The sequence below is a fragment of the Pelophylax lessonae genome (assembly GCF_965119305.1).
Source record: "Pelophylax lessonae genome assembly, chromosome: 1".
Classification (NCBI taxonomy): Eukaryota; Metazoa; Chordata; class Amphibia; order Anura; family Ranidae; genus Pelophylax; species Pelophylax lessonae.
The window spans coordinates 332,373,949-332,389,107 of NC_138768.1; the positions used below are offsets into that span (position 1 = coordinate 332,373,949).

The window sequence follows — 15,159 nt, forward strand, 5'->3', positions numbered from 1 at the left end:
TAAGCCTTTCATTTTTAATTCTGCCTTGGGCTAGAGTGCAGTTTAAAGCTTTAAGTATTTAAGTAAGTTAGGAGTCGTGTCATAGCATACACAGAGCTACAGACCCTCCCCATGTGACAGCGCTGTGTTGGTGATTGGCTCAGTGCTGTCATATGCTCCTTCGTACCTGGAAGAATTGAGTATTTTCACTCAACTCAAAAAAGCAACTGAAAAGCAAAGAAAAGGGCTGAGTACGTACTACTGGCAAGGTTTCAAAGACACCTGTAAAGGAAAAGTACAATCTTGCTTTAAATACACACTTTTTTGCATATGGGAACTGCAGTCATGTTAACAAAACAAATGACAATTTTGTAGGTCCATTGATCAGCATGAAAAATTGAAAATGCTTTTACCTTGTGGTGGGAGTAATATTTCCGACTGGATTCAGAACAATTCTTAGTTTGCCTTAGTGTAAATAAGTGTTTCTCAACCTTTTTTAAGTCGAGGCACCCTTTAAAATTATGGACAATCTCAAGGCACCCTTTAAAATTATAGACAATCTCAAGGCACCCTTTAAAATTATGGCCAATCTCAAGGCACCCTTTAAAATGCAAGACAATCTCAAGGCACCCTTTAAAATGCAAGACAATCTCAAGGCACCCTTTAGATTTCAATAGATTTTTATTTGGTTTAAGTGCAAATGATAAATACACAAGAAAACATTGTAAGAACATCTGTTATGAAGTACAATAATACAAATCAGGAAAAAGAACTAGCGACCCAGCCCCAGAGGGAGCGCATAACAGTGGTGTGCCACGCTAATGAACACACTTCCAATTGTGTCCCGGACCGAGGCGGCCCGAGCCAGGCCTGGACCCGTCAAGGCACCCTTTAAAATGCAAGACAATCTCAAGGCACCCTTTAAAATTTTAGACAATAGCAAGGCACCCAATTCTAAAATGTAAGAAATTATTCTAATATTTTTACATAATGTGGCAACATCCACACACATAGGACACCCAACGTTAGAGGTGATTTATTCTTCCAAAGCAAATACACTTTTGCACACTGGTACTGACTAGCAGGGCTGCTGTTAGAAGTCATGGGGCCCCATACAGCCTAACTTTTGGGGCCCCTTTGACCACCTTGATTGAAAAAGGCTGGTTTAGATTACAATTATTCTGTACAGATGAAAGCTCTTAATGCAAATTGTCATCTCTGAACAATGTATTGGAGGAGAGACTAAATAAAAGTGATTAGCTGCACTTTAGTCAAGCAGTTCCTAAGATTGTAGGATCAAGAGCACTTCACATCTAGAGGACTATGATTTTCCAACACTGCAGACAGCTTTGTCATGTTTGTACTTTACTTTTACTTCAGAAAACCCTGCATCGGGAAAACTGACACGGAAGAGAAAGAGTTCTGCAGATTCAAAGGCCAAATCATCTGATGAAGTTGACCATATAGACATGAAGCCTAAACAGGTGAAACTGGTAAGATTAAAGTCTGACTCTAGACAAAATGTTTTATCTTGGCTTTGGATAGAGTGGGGAAGAGGTATTATTTCTGACACAGTTGGGGAAATGTTTCTTCACTTTCTGTCCATGTGATGTCTATTCAAGAAATAAAAGATGGGGGATTATCAATTGGACAAAAGGCACTTACAGCAATAAATTATCTGAATTTGGAACCCTTTCTCATGCTACTAAATATGTGTTTGTGTCCCTGTTGGAAAGGTTTCGTATCACCTTTGTCCTGACATGAAGTTAAGATAAATCTCTCCAATAGGGCAGCCAATTGTAGTATAAAATCTTAGTGAAGCTCTAACCCTTCTCCATGCTATCCATACTAAAATAAATCAAGTTAACTCTATTATATTTTCTTCTTGTGTCTTATTTTTATTCTGTGTATTCCAGGAGCTATCAAAAATTGAGACAGTGGAGGCAACCAGCTGTGCCTCTGCTGATTCTGGAAATGGAAGTGACAGCAGCAATCCTGATACACCACCTATAAATCAACATATGCCTGAGTGCGATCCATGCCAGCCTGAACTCCACAACACTTTCCAGAGTGAGTAATACCACTAAAACATACTTTGATATGCCGATGCTATGAGATATTTAGGGCTCATTCACATGGATGCATAGCTCCATACAGCGTGAAGAGCCATTTGTTCATCCTTTTGTACAGGCATGAAGCTGCATGCAGAGAGCCTATAGAGATGAATGGATATGAATCAGCTACACAGACTCACCAGCATAGCTGCATTTTGACAGATATGCAGGTACAGGTGCACCAATACAGAGCCTATGTGCCAAGGTTGTAGACCCATCCCTACGTTGCTATCAAACCGGCTGTTTGGGTGAGTCCGTACAGCCAATGTGTATCCATTCACTTATTTGAGTTGCCTGCATGCAGCTACAAAATAGTACAAAATAATAAACAGACCACATTTTATGCTGTATGGGGCTCTAAGACTATGTGAGTGAGCCCGTAAATACCTGCCAACTTTTTTTTTTTTTTTTTTTAATTTAGCTTTATTTATGATACATTGTTCTATCACTAGGAGGTTTGTATGTTTTTACAAATATTATGGAAATCCATAACTGCCAGTATACTTAGCCAGTCACTTCATGGCAAGTAAAAAGCAAAAAATCAAAATGTGGCTGTAGATAACCCTAAGACTTTTCATAAGCTTTTGCACATGACAACACTCACATAGCTCTTGTCTTTTGAGAGCTTTCTAGCTTTCCTTTCTACAAACAAAGAAATAGAAATAGGAACTCAGCTACAGAGGAGGAGAAGTAATCCTCAATAGACAAGTATATCTAGTAACTGTAAACAGCCGTGTTCAGATATAGACTATCCCCAGGGCCCTATTTTAAAGGTCAAGGAAAAGTAGAAGGAGATATTGCACTTAGCAGCATGTAATCATTAGGAGCACATTTGAAAATAAATTTGCTGTTTTGACACTTTTTTTATTTTTTTAATTTCTTTATTTAAGAAGAGGTTGCAGAATAAACAGAGTAAAGGCACATCAGGAAAAAATGAGAAAGTACAATCTGACAACAACATCATAAACATAGTTTTGTCAAAAAGGTTACATTAGTTGGAGGATTAACATGGTCAACTGGACCAGAAAGGTGGAGTCAAACCCCTCCCGGACGTGTATAGTAACCAACATATCAAATGAAACAAGGGCTGATGGATTTGGGGATAAGTAAACAACCTCAGTTATACAAAACTTGTGAGTGTCAAGTACCAGGGTAGTACTGACGTACGGGCTGTTTTGCGAATTTTAAAGAATCTGCTGGTCTCTCCCTGGTGTACAAGCGTTCTGCTTTCTATAAATGTTTGATAAAAAAAGAGCAGTGGAAGACCACTTGCAATGACAATAAGTTGGGCAGTACTAGAAAAAAATCAGTTGGACAAAATAAAAGTTGAGTAGGTAATATTTTAGTAGTCTACAGTTATTTGTTTAAAGTAGAACTTTACACATAACAATTTGATAGAAAAAAATGTTCTTTAACAAAAGAACATACATTCCACAATAATAATTATGCTACCAAAACTAACGTTTGCTGTAAATTGCCTCCAGGATTGCTCCTGTTTCTTCTTTCTGGAGGCTGCCATTTTGTTGAAGCCCGAGCAGTTACTTCCTTATTGAAAACACTCCCCCTCTCCTTGGTCTCAAATATAATACTGTATATGTAGCTTTTTTCACTTAAAATATGTACATTTCAAGGCTTGTTTGTATGTCCTGGTTCAGATAGAGAGGAAGGCCGAATAAACTACTTGTGCCAGGGAAAAAGGAGAGAATATCAGGGAGATAAGATAAAACATTCTTCTGTGTCTCCCTGGCAACAGAGTTTGTCCCATCACCTCTCCTGTTTATTTTCGTCCTCCCTAATCTGTGTTCCCTCCTCACAATCTATCATTCCTGTTGCTTTCTTCCCCATTCAGCAACAATAAATCGTAAAGCAGTTAATGAATCGCCCTCTAATTGCTCTGATTTTAGGCATGCTGCCGAGAATCGAGAGCAACTGACCATGTGCAGAGCAGAGTGAGACAGTGCATTTCTGGATTTTAAACCGTGTAGGCACTTATTTTTAATGTGATATATCGGGACTTAATTTTCTGACTAACGTTTCACTTTAACAAGTAATGTAAAAAAATGTACAAGCATGGAAAACCTCACATCCAGTGAGCAAAATAGTAAATAGCTGGCTGTGCTGTGTTGGCTAGCTGCACAGTTTTTAAATGCCATGTGTAGTTATCAGAGAGAATGTTTTGGTAGCTGGCATTATGAATCCATTAGATGTAAATGATTAGTGCACACATTTAAGAGAAGCTAATCCACCTGTCTCTGCAGTGTAAAAAGCAAAAAGGACATAAAAGACAAAATATATTAATATTTGCCACTTTGTTTATGACATAAGAGACTGTGTATGTCTCTTCTGGCATAAAAGTTTCTCCCTGCTTATTGGCACTCATACACTGAGCAGCTCAATGTACAGTCTCTTTAGTGAATTCCAATAGTTAACAATAGAAGTTTACATGCACATGAAAAACTGGAATAGTAGCATGGAAGCAAAGGGTTAACATATGGCCTGCTATAATCCAGAGGAGTTCCAAAACTGGGATAAATATAGCAATGAGTAAATTGAGAGCAAACTTTTCTAGAGGCTACCTCATCCTCCTTCAACATGACACATGAGAGAATTGGACTCCTACATTCTAGGTTTCCATACTAGCTAATGCAGTAATAACGATTCCCCCTAATATTACAGGATGGAAACATTTGGCTGTATGCATCTTATCTCCTTGCCATGTTTAACCATATTAGTCGTAGAGTATGAACTGGATAAACTGTAAAACGTTTTACCAAGGGTGTCTTTTTGTCTTGCCTACTTACCCATGAACTGCAATGCATTCTTGTGAAGGGTCAAACAGCTTTAAGAATTTTAGAAAAGAAGTACTGCTTTGTAATTGTATGTCAGCAGATGGATGAGATGTCTAATCTTAGTTATTTTATGCTTCCGATCTGTCATAGTCTTCCAGCTGTTCGTAAGTGATCAAGAACAGTGTTTTCAACCTCTCTTTAATATGAACATCATCATAGTCCGCATTGTTCATATAACTGCCCACATTCTCATTCTAAACTGTGGTCTGGTGTGACATTAGCACTGCCTATAGCTCCGTGCAACCTGAAAGTGGCATTACATTGCCTAGCCATAGAGGATAACTGTGATTTTTCTCTGTAGTAGGAGAAAGTCAAAATAGTTGCTCCTTTGTGTGCTTTTTAGGTCTATCTGAGTTTACCAAAGCCATTTGAAGGTAAGGTAGTATCAGGGATCACGGTGGTATTAAAGTGGGAGACATTACAGTCTTAATGGAAACAAGACAATGTCACAAATTACTTTTTGGGAGCATAACAGTCTCACAAAGTAGTCTCTGAGAGCATGGCATTCTCACATAGTCTCTATGAGTGTGGCAGTCTCACATAGTAGTCTTTGGGAGCAGGGCAGTTTCACATAGTAGTCTATAGGATTGTGGCAGTCTCACATAGTAGTCTCTGGGAGTGTGGCTGTCTCACATAGTAGTCTCTGGGAGTGTGGCTGTCTCACATAGTAGTCTCTGAGAGCGTGGCTGTCTCACATAGTAGTCTCTGAGAGCATGACCATCTCACAAAGTGGTCTCTGAGAGCATGGCATTCTAACATAGTCTCTAGGAGTGTGGCAGTCTCACATAGTAGTCTTTGGGAGCACAGCAGTCTCACATAGTAGTCTCTTGAGAGCATGGCAGTTTCACATAGAAGGCTTTAGGAGCATATCAGTCTCACATAATAGTCTTTTTTTTTTTTTGAAAAAGATTTTTATTGAAGTCCAACTTAGGCACACAGTGCAACAGAAACATTACATAACCAGCATAGCACAACAGCCTCCAAGGGGTAAACATCCAGAAACAAAAAATGTTCCATAACACATATGGTATACAGTAAAAAAGGCAAAAACCCCTCAGACAGCCGCCGATCAGCTCGCACTAACCATGCGCCCAGTAGGACCCCAAGTTTTGCATTTTTAAAGAAAAACAACATCCCGGAACCCCCCACCCCTCAGCCCAGAACCAAGAACCAGGCCTCCCCACCCACACTCCCTTAGGAGGAGCAGGCGAGCTGGCCATCTGAACAAACCCCCCACAGGTGACAACCCAGAGAAACCCCCCATACCAATCCACCAGGTCCGTGGCAGAGCACACCAATCACTCAACAGTCACACATCAGGGGAATGATCTAAGCCTCAATCCGCCCCCCATATCGCTCCAGACCCATCCTAACCATTAACCTGCGGTTCCACTAAAGTAGCCTCCGAGTCCACCCATCGGTACCACACCTTCCTAAACTTCTTAGGTGACCCCCTAGCCTCATAAGTCATCCTGTACAGTACAATGTCGGCATTCACCACCCGTATCCACATCCCAAGAGTCAACTCCGCAGTATAGATCCAACTCCTGGCGATCAATTTCCTAACGCAGAAAAAAAGAATGCGGAGAAACAGCTTGGTGGCCATATCTAGACCCTCCACCTCCACGACCCCCAGTAAACACACCAGGGGAGAACAAATATTCGGGAGACCAAAGCTATCCGCAATAAATTTCGTAACCTGAGACCACAGTGGTCGCACCTTAGGGCAGTCCCAGACCATATGCAGAAAGGAGCCTCGATCTCCCGAACACTTGTGGCACAAATCAGTATCCCTCTTACGCATAGAGAACAGACGAACCGGAGTATAGTAGGTCTGGTGTAGATATCTCAGCTGTATCATCTTGTCGGTCGAAGAAATAACCGTGCCCAAATAATTCTCCAATACCTCCTCCCACTGCTCCTCGGTCAAGTCAGGAATAAAGGTCACCCACCTAGCCCTGGCCCTATCCACTGCCCCAGAACCCCCAGGACACAGCGCCCCGTAGTATCTGGAAATCCGTTTCATCGGCTCCGGATCCATTAACAGAGCTTCGAGCGAGGGGTTAGTCAAAACCACAACCCCCCCCCCAAACTGCACCCGCACCGCGTGCTGAAGTTGTAAGTACCTGAAGCGCCACGTCCCGGGGATCCCAAAGGTCTCCCTCAGCTGTGTGAAGGACACCAACCTACCCTGATAGAAGAGCTGATGTAGGTACTTCAGACCATATCTAGCCCAACTACCCCCATCTTGCATACGGACAAACTCCTTCAGCGCCGGATTAAACCACAAAGGGCTATTCGGCGAAGTCACCAAAGAATCGTCCCCGATCCGCGCGGCACAAAGCCGAAAGATTTTCCCCGGCAAACGCATCACCGACCCCAGGTCCCGCCCAGGAGCCCCCCCCCGATATAGGACATTAATCAGCGATTCAAAGGAGGAGGCCAGGGCCGCCTCCACCTCAACCGCTGCGTTAGGCACCTGCGGAAAATATCTCCAATGTAGGAAAACCAACTGCGAAGCAAAATAATAAGAACGCAGATCCGGCACCGCCAGTCCCCCTCTCGCCACCGGGCATTTGAGCACCGACAAGGCCACTCTAGAAGGTTTATTACCCCAAAGCAGAGTAGTAAGAATAGCATCTATCCTCCGGAACACCCCTCTAGGAACATAGACCGGGGCATTAGAGAGTACATACAAAAATTTGGGCAAAAATATCATTTTAAAAATGTTAACTCTGCCCAGCAGCGAGAGGGGGAGCGACCGCCACCGCTCCACTCTATCCCTAAAAGCATTCACTATCGGAACAAGATTATTCTCCAGAAACCTGGAGATCGGGAGCTGAAACACAATCCCCAAGTACTTAAACGAATCGGTCAAAGGGATGGGGCACCCAGCCGGAGCCACAACCCCTTCGTCCAAGGGAAACAAGGAAGATTTGGTCCAATTGATACAAAAGCCCGAGAACTCCCCGAACTCCTGAATCACTCGGATGGCATAATTCAAAGAAGGCCCCGGATCCTGCAAATACAAGAGCATGTCGTCCGCATATAGAGAAACGCGCTCTTCCATGTGACCCACCCGCAAGCCACGAAAGACCATACTCTCCCTCAACCTCATAGCCAAAGGTTCCATAGCCAGGGCGAACAGCAGGGGCGACAAAGGGCACCCCTGCCTGGTCCCCCTATGCATCCGGAAAGATTCAGAGATCTGCCCATTCACCCTAACCCTCACCGTAGGCTCTGTGTACAATAACCGCACCCACGACCGAAAGATAGGGCCAAAACCGTACGCCTCCAACACCCTAAAAAGATATTGCCATTCGACGGAGTCGAAGGCCTTTTGTGTATCCAGAGAAGCCACAACCCTCTCCCCAACCACGTCGTGTTTTGCCTGAAGGTTAACAAAAAGTCTCCGCACATTCATTTGCGCACACCGCCCCGGCATAAACCCCGTCTGATCCGCCTTAACCAATTTCAGGATAACCGTCTGTAACCTTAAAGCCAGGACCTTCGCCAAAATTTTGGTGTCTACATTAATCAGCGAGATTGGTCTGTACGCCCCACATTCCCGGAGATCCTTCCCGGGTTTCGGAATAAGGACCACCAGCGCTTCCCTCATAGAAGGGGGAAGAACCCCACCCTCCCTCGCAGAGTTATACAGAGACAGCAAACGGGGAGACAAGACATCCCGGAAGGTGTGATACCATTCCGACGGCAGACCGTCCAAGCCGGGGGATTTCCTGGGGGAGAAGGACGCAACTGCCTTCTCAATCTCCCCCACCGAAAACCCCCTATCCAAAAAGCCCCTGTCCTCCTCCGACAACTGCGGGAACTCAACACCCTGCAGATAATCATCCAGCTCCGACTGCTCCCTAATCGAGCAGGACTTGTACAAGTCCTCATAATAGTTGGCAAACTCCCGGAGGATACCAGCAGGATCCGTCACCTCCCGTCCCTGTTCCCCCAGAACACACCCCACATGCACCGGAACCCGATCCGAGCGGGCCAGGAAAGCCAACAATCGCCCATTTTTGTCCCCAAACTCAAATACCCTCCTCCTCTGGGCCAACATCGTCCTAGTCGTCTGGTCAGTCAGGAACAGTTGTAAGTCCCTAGTCGCCTGTCTCCACCTAAGCAACCCAGCTGGGTCTGGAGCATCCACATAGTGCTCTTCCGCCCCGGAAACTTCCAACTCCTTCTCCACCCTCGTAGAGGCCAGCTGACGTTTAAAACTTTTTAATTCAGTCATGTAAACCCCCCGCAAAGTAGCCTTAAACGCCTCCCATTGAAGCGGGACCTCCCCATACCCCCCATTCTCCCCCCAATAGGCAGCTATGGCTTTGGAACAGGCTATTTTTATGTATTCCTCCTGCAACCAACTGGCCTCCATCCTCCACTGACGAACCCCATCCCGAAAACCCACCCGAAGAGAGAGGGCCAGGGGGGAATGATCCGAGTGAACTCTAGGTAAATATTCCACCGAGTCCACCAGGCCCAACCCCGCCTCTTCAGCAAGTACCGTGTCCACCCGAGACAACGATTTATGCGTCTCCGAGTAGCACGAGTACTCTCTAGCCAACGGGTGCGCATATCTCCACACATCCCGAAAGCCATAAGTGGTCAACCACCCCGCAAGGGGGGCCGGAGAACCAGCCACAGCTCTCAGCCTGTCTAGTTCAGGATTCGAGACAGCATTGAAATCCCCCATAAAAAACACCAGACCCTCCGCCACCTCCATAGCTGCTTGAAATATCTCGTCAAGGAGAGCCAGGGAGAATGGAGGAGGCAGATACACATTCACAATAGTTAGCACCCTCAGGCAAACCTTAAAAACCAGAATGACATATCTCCCAAACACATCCGTTTTAACAGTGCGCACCGTTATGGGCAACGCTTTTGTAACTAAAATGGAGACCCCCCTAGCATAGGAAGAATAAGTAGAGTGATACCCCTGAGCAATATGTGCCCTTTTTAGGGAGAGGATCCTGGAGCCCTGCAAATGAGTCTCCTGCAACAGAATCAAATGAGGCTTATGCGTTTTCAAATAATCAAAAATCAACGAACGTTTGAACTTAGAGTTCAAGCCCCGGACATTCCAGGACACCAATTTCAGCCGCTCAGCCATCATCTGAATGTACCGCAAGCAGAAGGCTCCCGCCCCTGACCCCATCCAGGGCCCTACCGCCAAGCAAAAGCTCCAGGAACCTCACCCCCGAGCCCCAGAGAACCCCCCAACACAGCATCACAGTAATCATATGCCCCCCCACAAGTCCTGGCCACAGTAAAGCCTCCCTGGTCACCTGAAATGAAAAAAACAAAACAAAAACCCGTCCCAACTCCCTTCCCACCCCCCCCCCCTGCACCCAGCCCCAACCCGCCAAGTGCCTCATCCCGTAACACCCAACAGTACAAACAGGCAGAGTCCCTCTCCTAAAAGAGGACCATACACCCCAACTCCAGTCCCAAAGACCTAGTAACCCAACATAGGCAGTCTCTCAGTCTCCGAAAAAAAAAAACAAAAAACACAGCCGGTCCCCTCCCCCCCTGCAAAAAAAACTACAGGGAGACCAGGGGCGGCAAAGGGAATGGCCAGGAAAAGGAAAAAAAAAACCCTTCTCTTTTTCCCCGACCAAAAAATCCAACAATACAAACCCCCCCAAAAAAAAAGGGGAAGGGGAGCAGCAAAAATCGAACCAACCAAAAAGAGTCCGTCTGTCCGCCTGCAAAAAAAACAGTTCCACATGTAGGTGCACAAACTCCAGTTGACAAGCTTCAGTCCCAATCAGCCTCCAGACCAAAAAAACAAAAAACTCCTTCAGGATCCCCTCGCATCCAGCCACTCAGTCGCCTCCATAGGGTTGTTGAAGAAATGGGTCTTGCCCCCATCCAGCACCCGCAGCTTAGCCGGGTACAGCACGCTGTACCCCAAGTTGAGCTCCCTAAGGCGCCTCTTCACCGGCTGATAGCTAGCACGCTGCTTCTGCGTAGTCGCCGAAAAGTCAGGATAAATGGAAATGCGGTAGCCATTATACTCCAACGGAGGGCCATTGCGTGCCACCCTCAGAATGTTCTCTCTGTCCCGGAAGTGTAGCAGCTTCGCAATCAAAGAGCGAGGGATAGCCCCCCTCGGGGGAGCCCTGGCAGGTATCCTATGGGCCCTCTCAATGGCAAACAGTCTGGTAAAAGTAGCGGAATCCATGTTCGCCTTTAACCATCCCTCCAAAAAGTCCTCCGGCTTCCCAGCTTCCGCACCCTCAGGAAAACCCACAAATCTGAGATTATTGCGGCGCATGCGATCCTCCATGTCAGCCAGCTTCAATGTATGATCAGATATATGTTGTTTAGAGACCTGCACCGTTGTCTCCATAGGTCTCAGTACAGCTTCCACATCAGTAATCCTCCTCTCTGCAGCATGAGTCCTGTCCCTCACCTTTGCCACATCTTGTTTGAGAAAGGAGAATTCAACCTTAAGGCTATCAATTTGTTCAGTAAGGGAGGACCTGCAGAACTGTATGGCCTCCATGATCTGGGACAAGGATGGTTCCCCGGGGGCCGAGGGGGGGGAACCCGGCAGCCCTGCACTCACCGACTCCACATGTCTGTCCAGCGATCGCCCCCTCTGCTTCCCTCCCTTCCTAGGAGGCATAGGAGCGGGTATAGGAGCCACTGGATCATCCCAGACATCCCTGCCAGGGTGCGCATCGTCCCGCGCCATCGGCGCCTCCCCCGCCCGATGGCCGGCGCCATCTTGAGCTCCCCATGCGAACCGAGCCAGCCTGTCCCCCGGGGCCGCTGGAGGCACCTTCCCGTACTTCACCATCACAGGAGTCACCCCGTCGATTCCAGGGAACCCTCCCGAGCAGCCAGCAGCAACTGAAGCCAAGTTTGTGCACAGGATAACAGCAGGATCACAGGCACACAGACGGAGCTCTCCCCCTGTACGTCCTCACATGCCGGCCGTTGGCTCCGCCCTCCACATAATAGTCTTTGATAGCATGCATGACAGTCTCACATAGTAGTCTCTGGGAGCATGGCAGTCTCGCATATTAGTCTCTGGGAGCGTGGCAGTCTCCCATAGTAGTCACTGTAGGCATGGCAGTCTTGCATAGTAGCCACTGAGAACATGGCAGTCTCAGATAGTAGTTTCTGAAAGCATGACAGTCTCACATAGTAATCCATGGGAGCATAGCAGTCTCACAAAGTAGTCTCTGAGAGCATGGCATTCTCACATAGTCTCTAGAAGTGTGGCAGTCTAATTTAGTAGTCTTTGGGAGCAGGGCAAGCCACATAGTAGTCTATATAAGTGTGGCAGTCTCACATAGTTGTCTCTGGGAGTGTGGCTGTCTCACATAGTAGTCTTTGGGAGCACGGCAGTCTCACATAGTAGTCTCTGAGAGCATGACAGTCTCACATAGTCTCTAGGAGTGTGTCAGTCTCATTTAGTAGTCTTTGGGAGAAGGGCAGTCTCACATAGTAGTCTCTAGGAGTGTTGCTGTCTCACATAGTAGTCTTTGGGAGCACAGCAATTCACATAGTAGTGTCTAGGAGTGTTGTAGTCTCACATAGTAGTCTTTGGGAGCATGGCTATCTTACATAGTAGTCTTTGGGAGCACAGCAGTCTCGCATAGTAGTCTTTGGGAGCATGACAGTCTCACAAAGTAGTCTCTGAGAGCATGGCATTCTAACATAGTCTCTAGGAGTGTGGCAGTCTCACATAGTAGTCTTTGGGAGCATGGCAGTTCCACATGGTAGTCCCTGGGAGTGTGGCTGTCTCACATAGTAGTCTCCAGGAGCATGACAGTCTGACATAGTAGTCTCTGGGAGAGGGCAGTCTCACATAGTAGTCTCTGGGAGCGTGGCTGTCTCACATAGTAGTCTCTGGGAGCGTGGCTGTCTCACATAGTAGTCTCTGGGAGCGTGGCTGTCTCACATAGTAGTCTCTGGGAGTGTAGCTGTCTCAAATAGTAGTCTCTGAGAGCATGACCATCTCACAAAGTGGTCTCTGAGAGCATGGCATTCTCACACAGTCTCTAGGAGTGTGGCTGTCTCACATAGCATTCTTTGGGAGCACGGCAGTTCCACATTGTAGTCCCTGGGAGCATGGCAGTCTCACATAGTAGTCTCTGGAAGCATGGCAGTCTTACATAGTAGTCTCTGGGAGCGTGGCTGTCTCACATAGTAGTCTCTGGGAGCGTGGCTGTCTCACATAGTAGTCTCTGGGAGCGTAGCTGTCTCACATAGTAGTCTCTGGGAGCTTGGCTGTCTCACATAGTAGTCTCTGGGAGCGTGGCTGTCTCACATAGTAGTCACTGGGAGCGTGGCATTCTCACACAGTCTCTAGGAGTGTGGCAATCTCACATAGTATTCTTTGGGAGCACGGCAGTTCCACATTGTAGTCCCTGGGAGCATGGCAGTCTCACATTGTAGTCTCTGGGAGCGTGGCTGTCTCACATAGTAGTCTCTGGGAGCGTGGCTGTCTCACATAGTAGTCTGTGGGAGCATGGCTGTCTCTCATAGTAGTCTCTAAGAGCATGGCAGTTTCACATAGAAGTCTCTAGGAGCATATCAGTCTCACATAATAGTCTTTGATAGCATGACAGTCTCACAAATTAGTCTCTGAGAGCATGGCATTCTCACATAGTCTCTAGGAGTGTGGCAGTCTCACATAGTAGTCTTTGGGAGCACAGCAGTCTCACATAGTAGTCTTTGGGAGCATGACAGTCTCACAAAGTAGTCTCTGAGAGCATGGCATTCTAACATAGTCTCTAGGAGTGTGGCAGTCTCACATAGTAGTCTTTGGGGGCACAGCAGTCTCGCGTAGTAGTCTCTGAGAGCATGACAGTCTCACAAATTAGTCTCTGAGAGCATGGCATTCTCACATAGTCTCTAGGAGTGTGGCAGTCTCACATAGTAGTCTTTGGGAGCACAGCAGTCTCACATAGTAGTCTTTGGGAGCATGACAGTCTCACAAAGTAGTCTCTGAGAGCATGGCATTCTAACATAGTCTCTAGGAGTGTGGCAGTCTCACATAGTAGTCTTTGGGAGCATGGCAGTTCCACATGGTAGTCCCTGGGAGCGTGGCTGTCTCACATAGTAGTCTCCAGGAGCATGACAGTCTCACATAGTAGTCTCTGGGAGCGTGGCTGTCTCACATAGTAGTCTCTGGGAGCGTGGCTGTCTCACATAGTAGTCTCTGAGAGCATGACCATCTCACAAAGTGGTCTCTGAGAGCATGGCATTCTAACATAGTCTCTAGGAGTGTGGCAGTCTCACATAGTAGTCTTTGGGAGCACAGCAGTCTCACATAGTAGTCTCTTGAGAGCATGGCAGTTTCACATAGAAGGCTCTAGGAGCATATCAGTCTCACATAATAGTCTTTGATAGCATGCATGGCAGTCTCGCATAGTAGTCTCTGGGAGCGTGGCAGTCTCCCATAGTAGTCACTGTAGGCATGGCAGTCTCGCATAGTAGCCACTGAGAACATGGCAGTCTCAGATAGTAGTTTCTGAAAGCATGACAGTCTCACATAGTAATCCATGGGAGCATAGCAGTCTCACAAAGTAGTCTCTGAGAGCATGGCATTCTCACATAGTCTCTAGAAGTGTGGCAGTCTAATTTAGTAGTCTTTGGGAGCAGGGCAAGCCACATAGTAGTCTATATAAGTGTGGCAGTCTCACATAGTTATCTCTGGGAGTGTGGCTGTCTCACATAGTAGTCTTTGGGAGCATGGCAGTCTCACATAGTAGTCTCTGAGAGCACGACAGTCTCACATAGTCTCTAGGAGTGTGTCAGTCTCATTCAGTAGTCTTTGGGAGAAGGGCAGTCTCACATAGTAGTCTCTAGGAGTGTGGCTGTCTCACATAGTAGTCTCCAGGAGCATGACAGTCTGACATAGTAGTCTCTGGGAGAGGGCAGTCTCACATAGTAGTCTCTGGAAGCATGGCAGTCTCACATAGTAGTCTCTGGAAGCATGGCAGTCTTACATAGTAGTCTCTGGGAGCGTGGCTGTCTCGCATAGTAGTCTCTGGGAGCGTGGCTGTCTAACATAGTAGTCTCTGGGAGCGTGGCTGTCTCACATAGTAGTCTCTGGGAGCGTGGCTGTCTAACATAGTAGTCTCTGGGAGCGTGGCTGTCTCACATAGTAGTCTCTGGGAGCATGGCAGTTTCACATAGAAGTCTCTAGGAGCATATCAGTCTCACATAATAGTCTTTGATAG

The 15,159-nt window shown here is 46.6% G+C and overlaps 1 protein-coding gene across 1 annotated transcript in view; it reads left to right on the forward strand.

The window, feature by feature from the left end:
• IRF9 (interferon regulatory factor 9) overlaps positions 1 to 15,159 on the forward strand; it is a 42,214-nt gene that overhangs the window by 20,247 nt on the left and 6,808 nt on the right. Inside the window, exons 4-5 of the mRNA XM_082243731.1 lie at positions 1,360 to 1,472; positions 1,896 to 2,049. Of these exons, the coding sequence (XP_082099857.1) occupies positions 1,360 to 1,472; positions 1,896 to 2,049 (267 nt within the window). The remainder of the gene's footprint in view (positions 1 to 1,359; positions 1,473 to 1,895; positions 2,050 to 15,159) is intronic.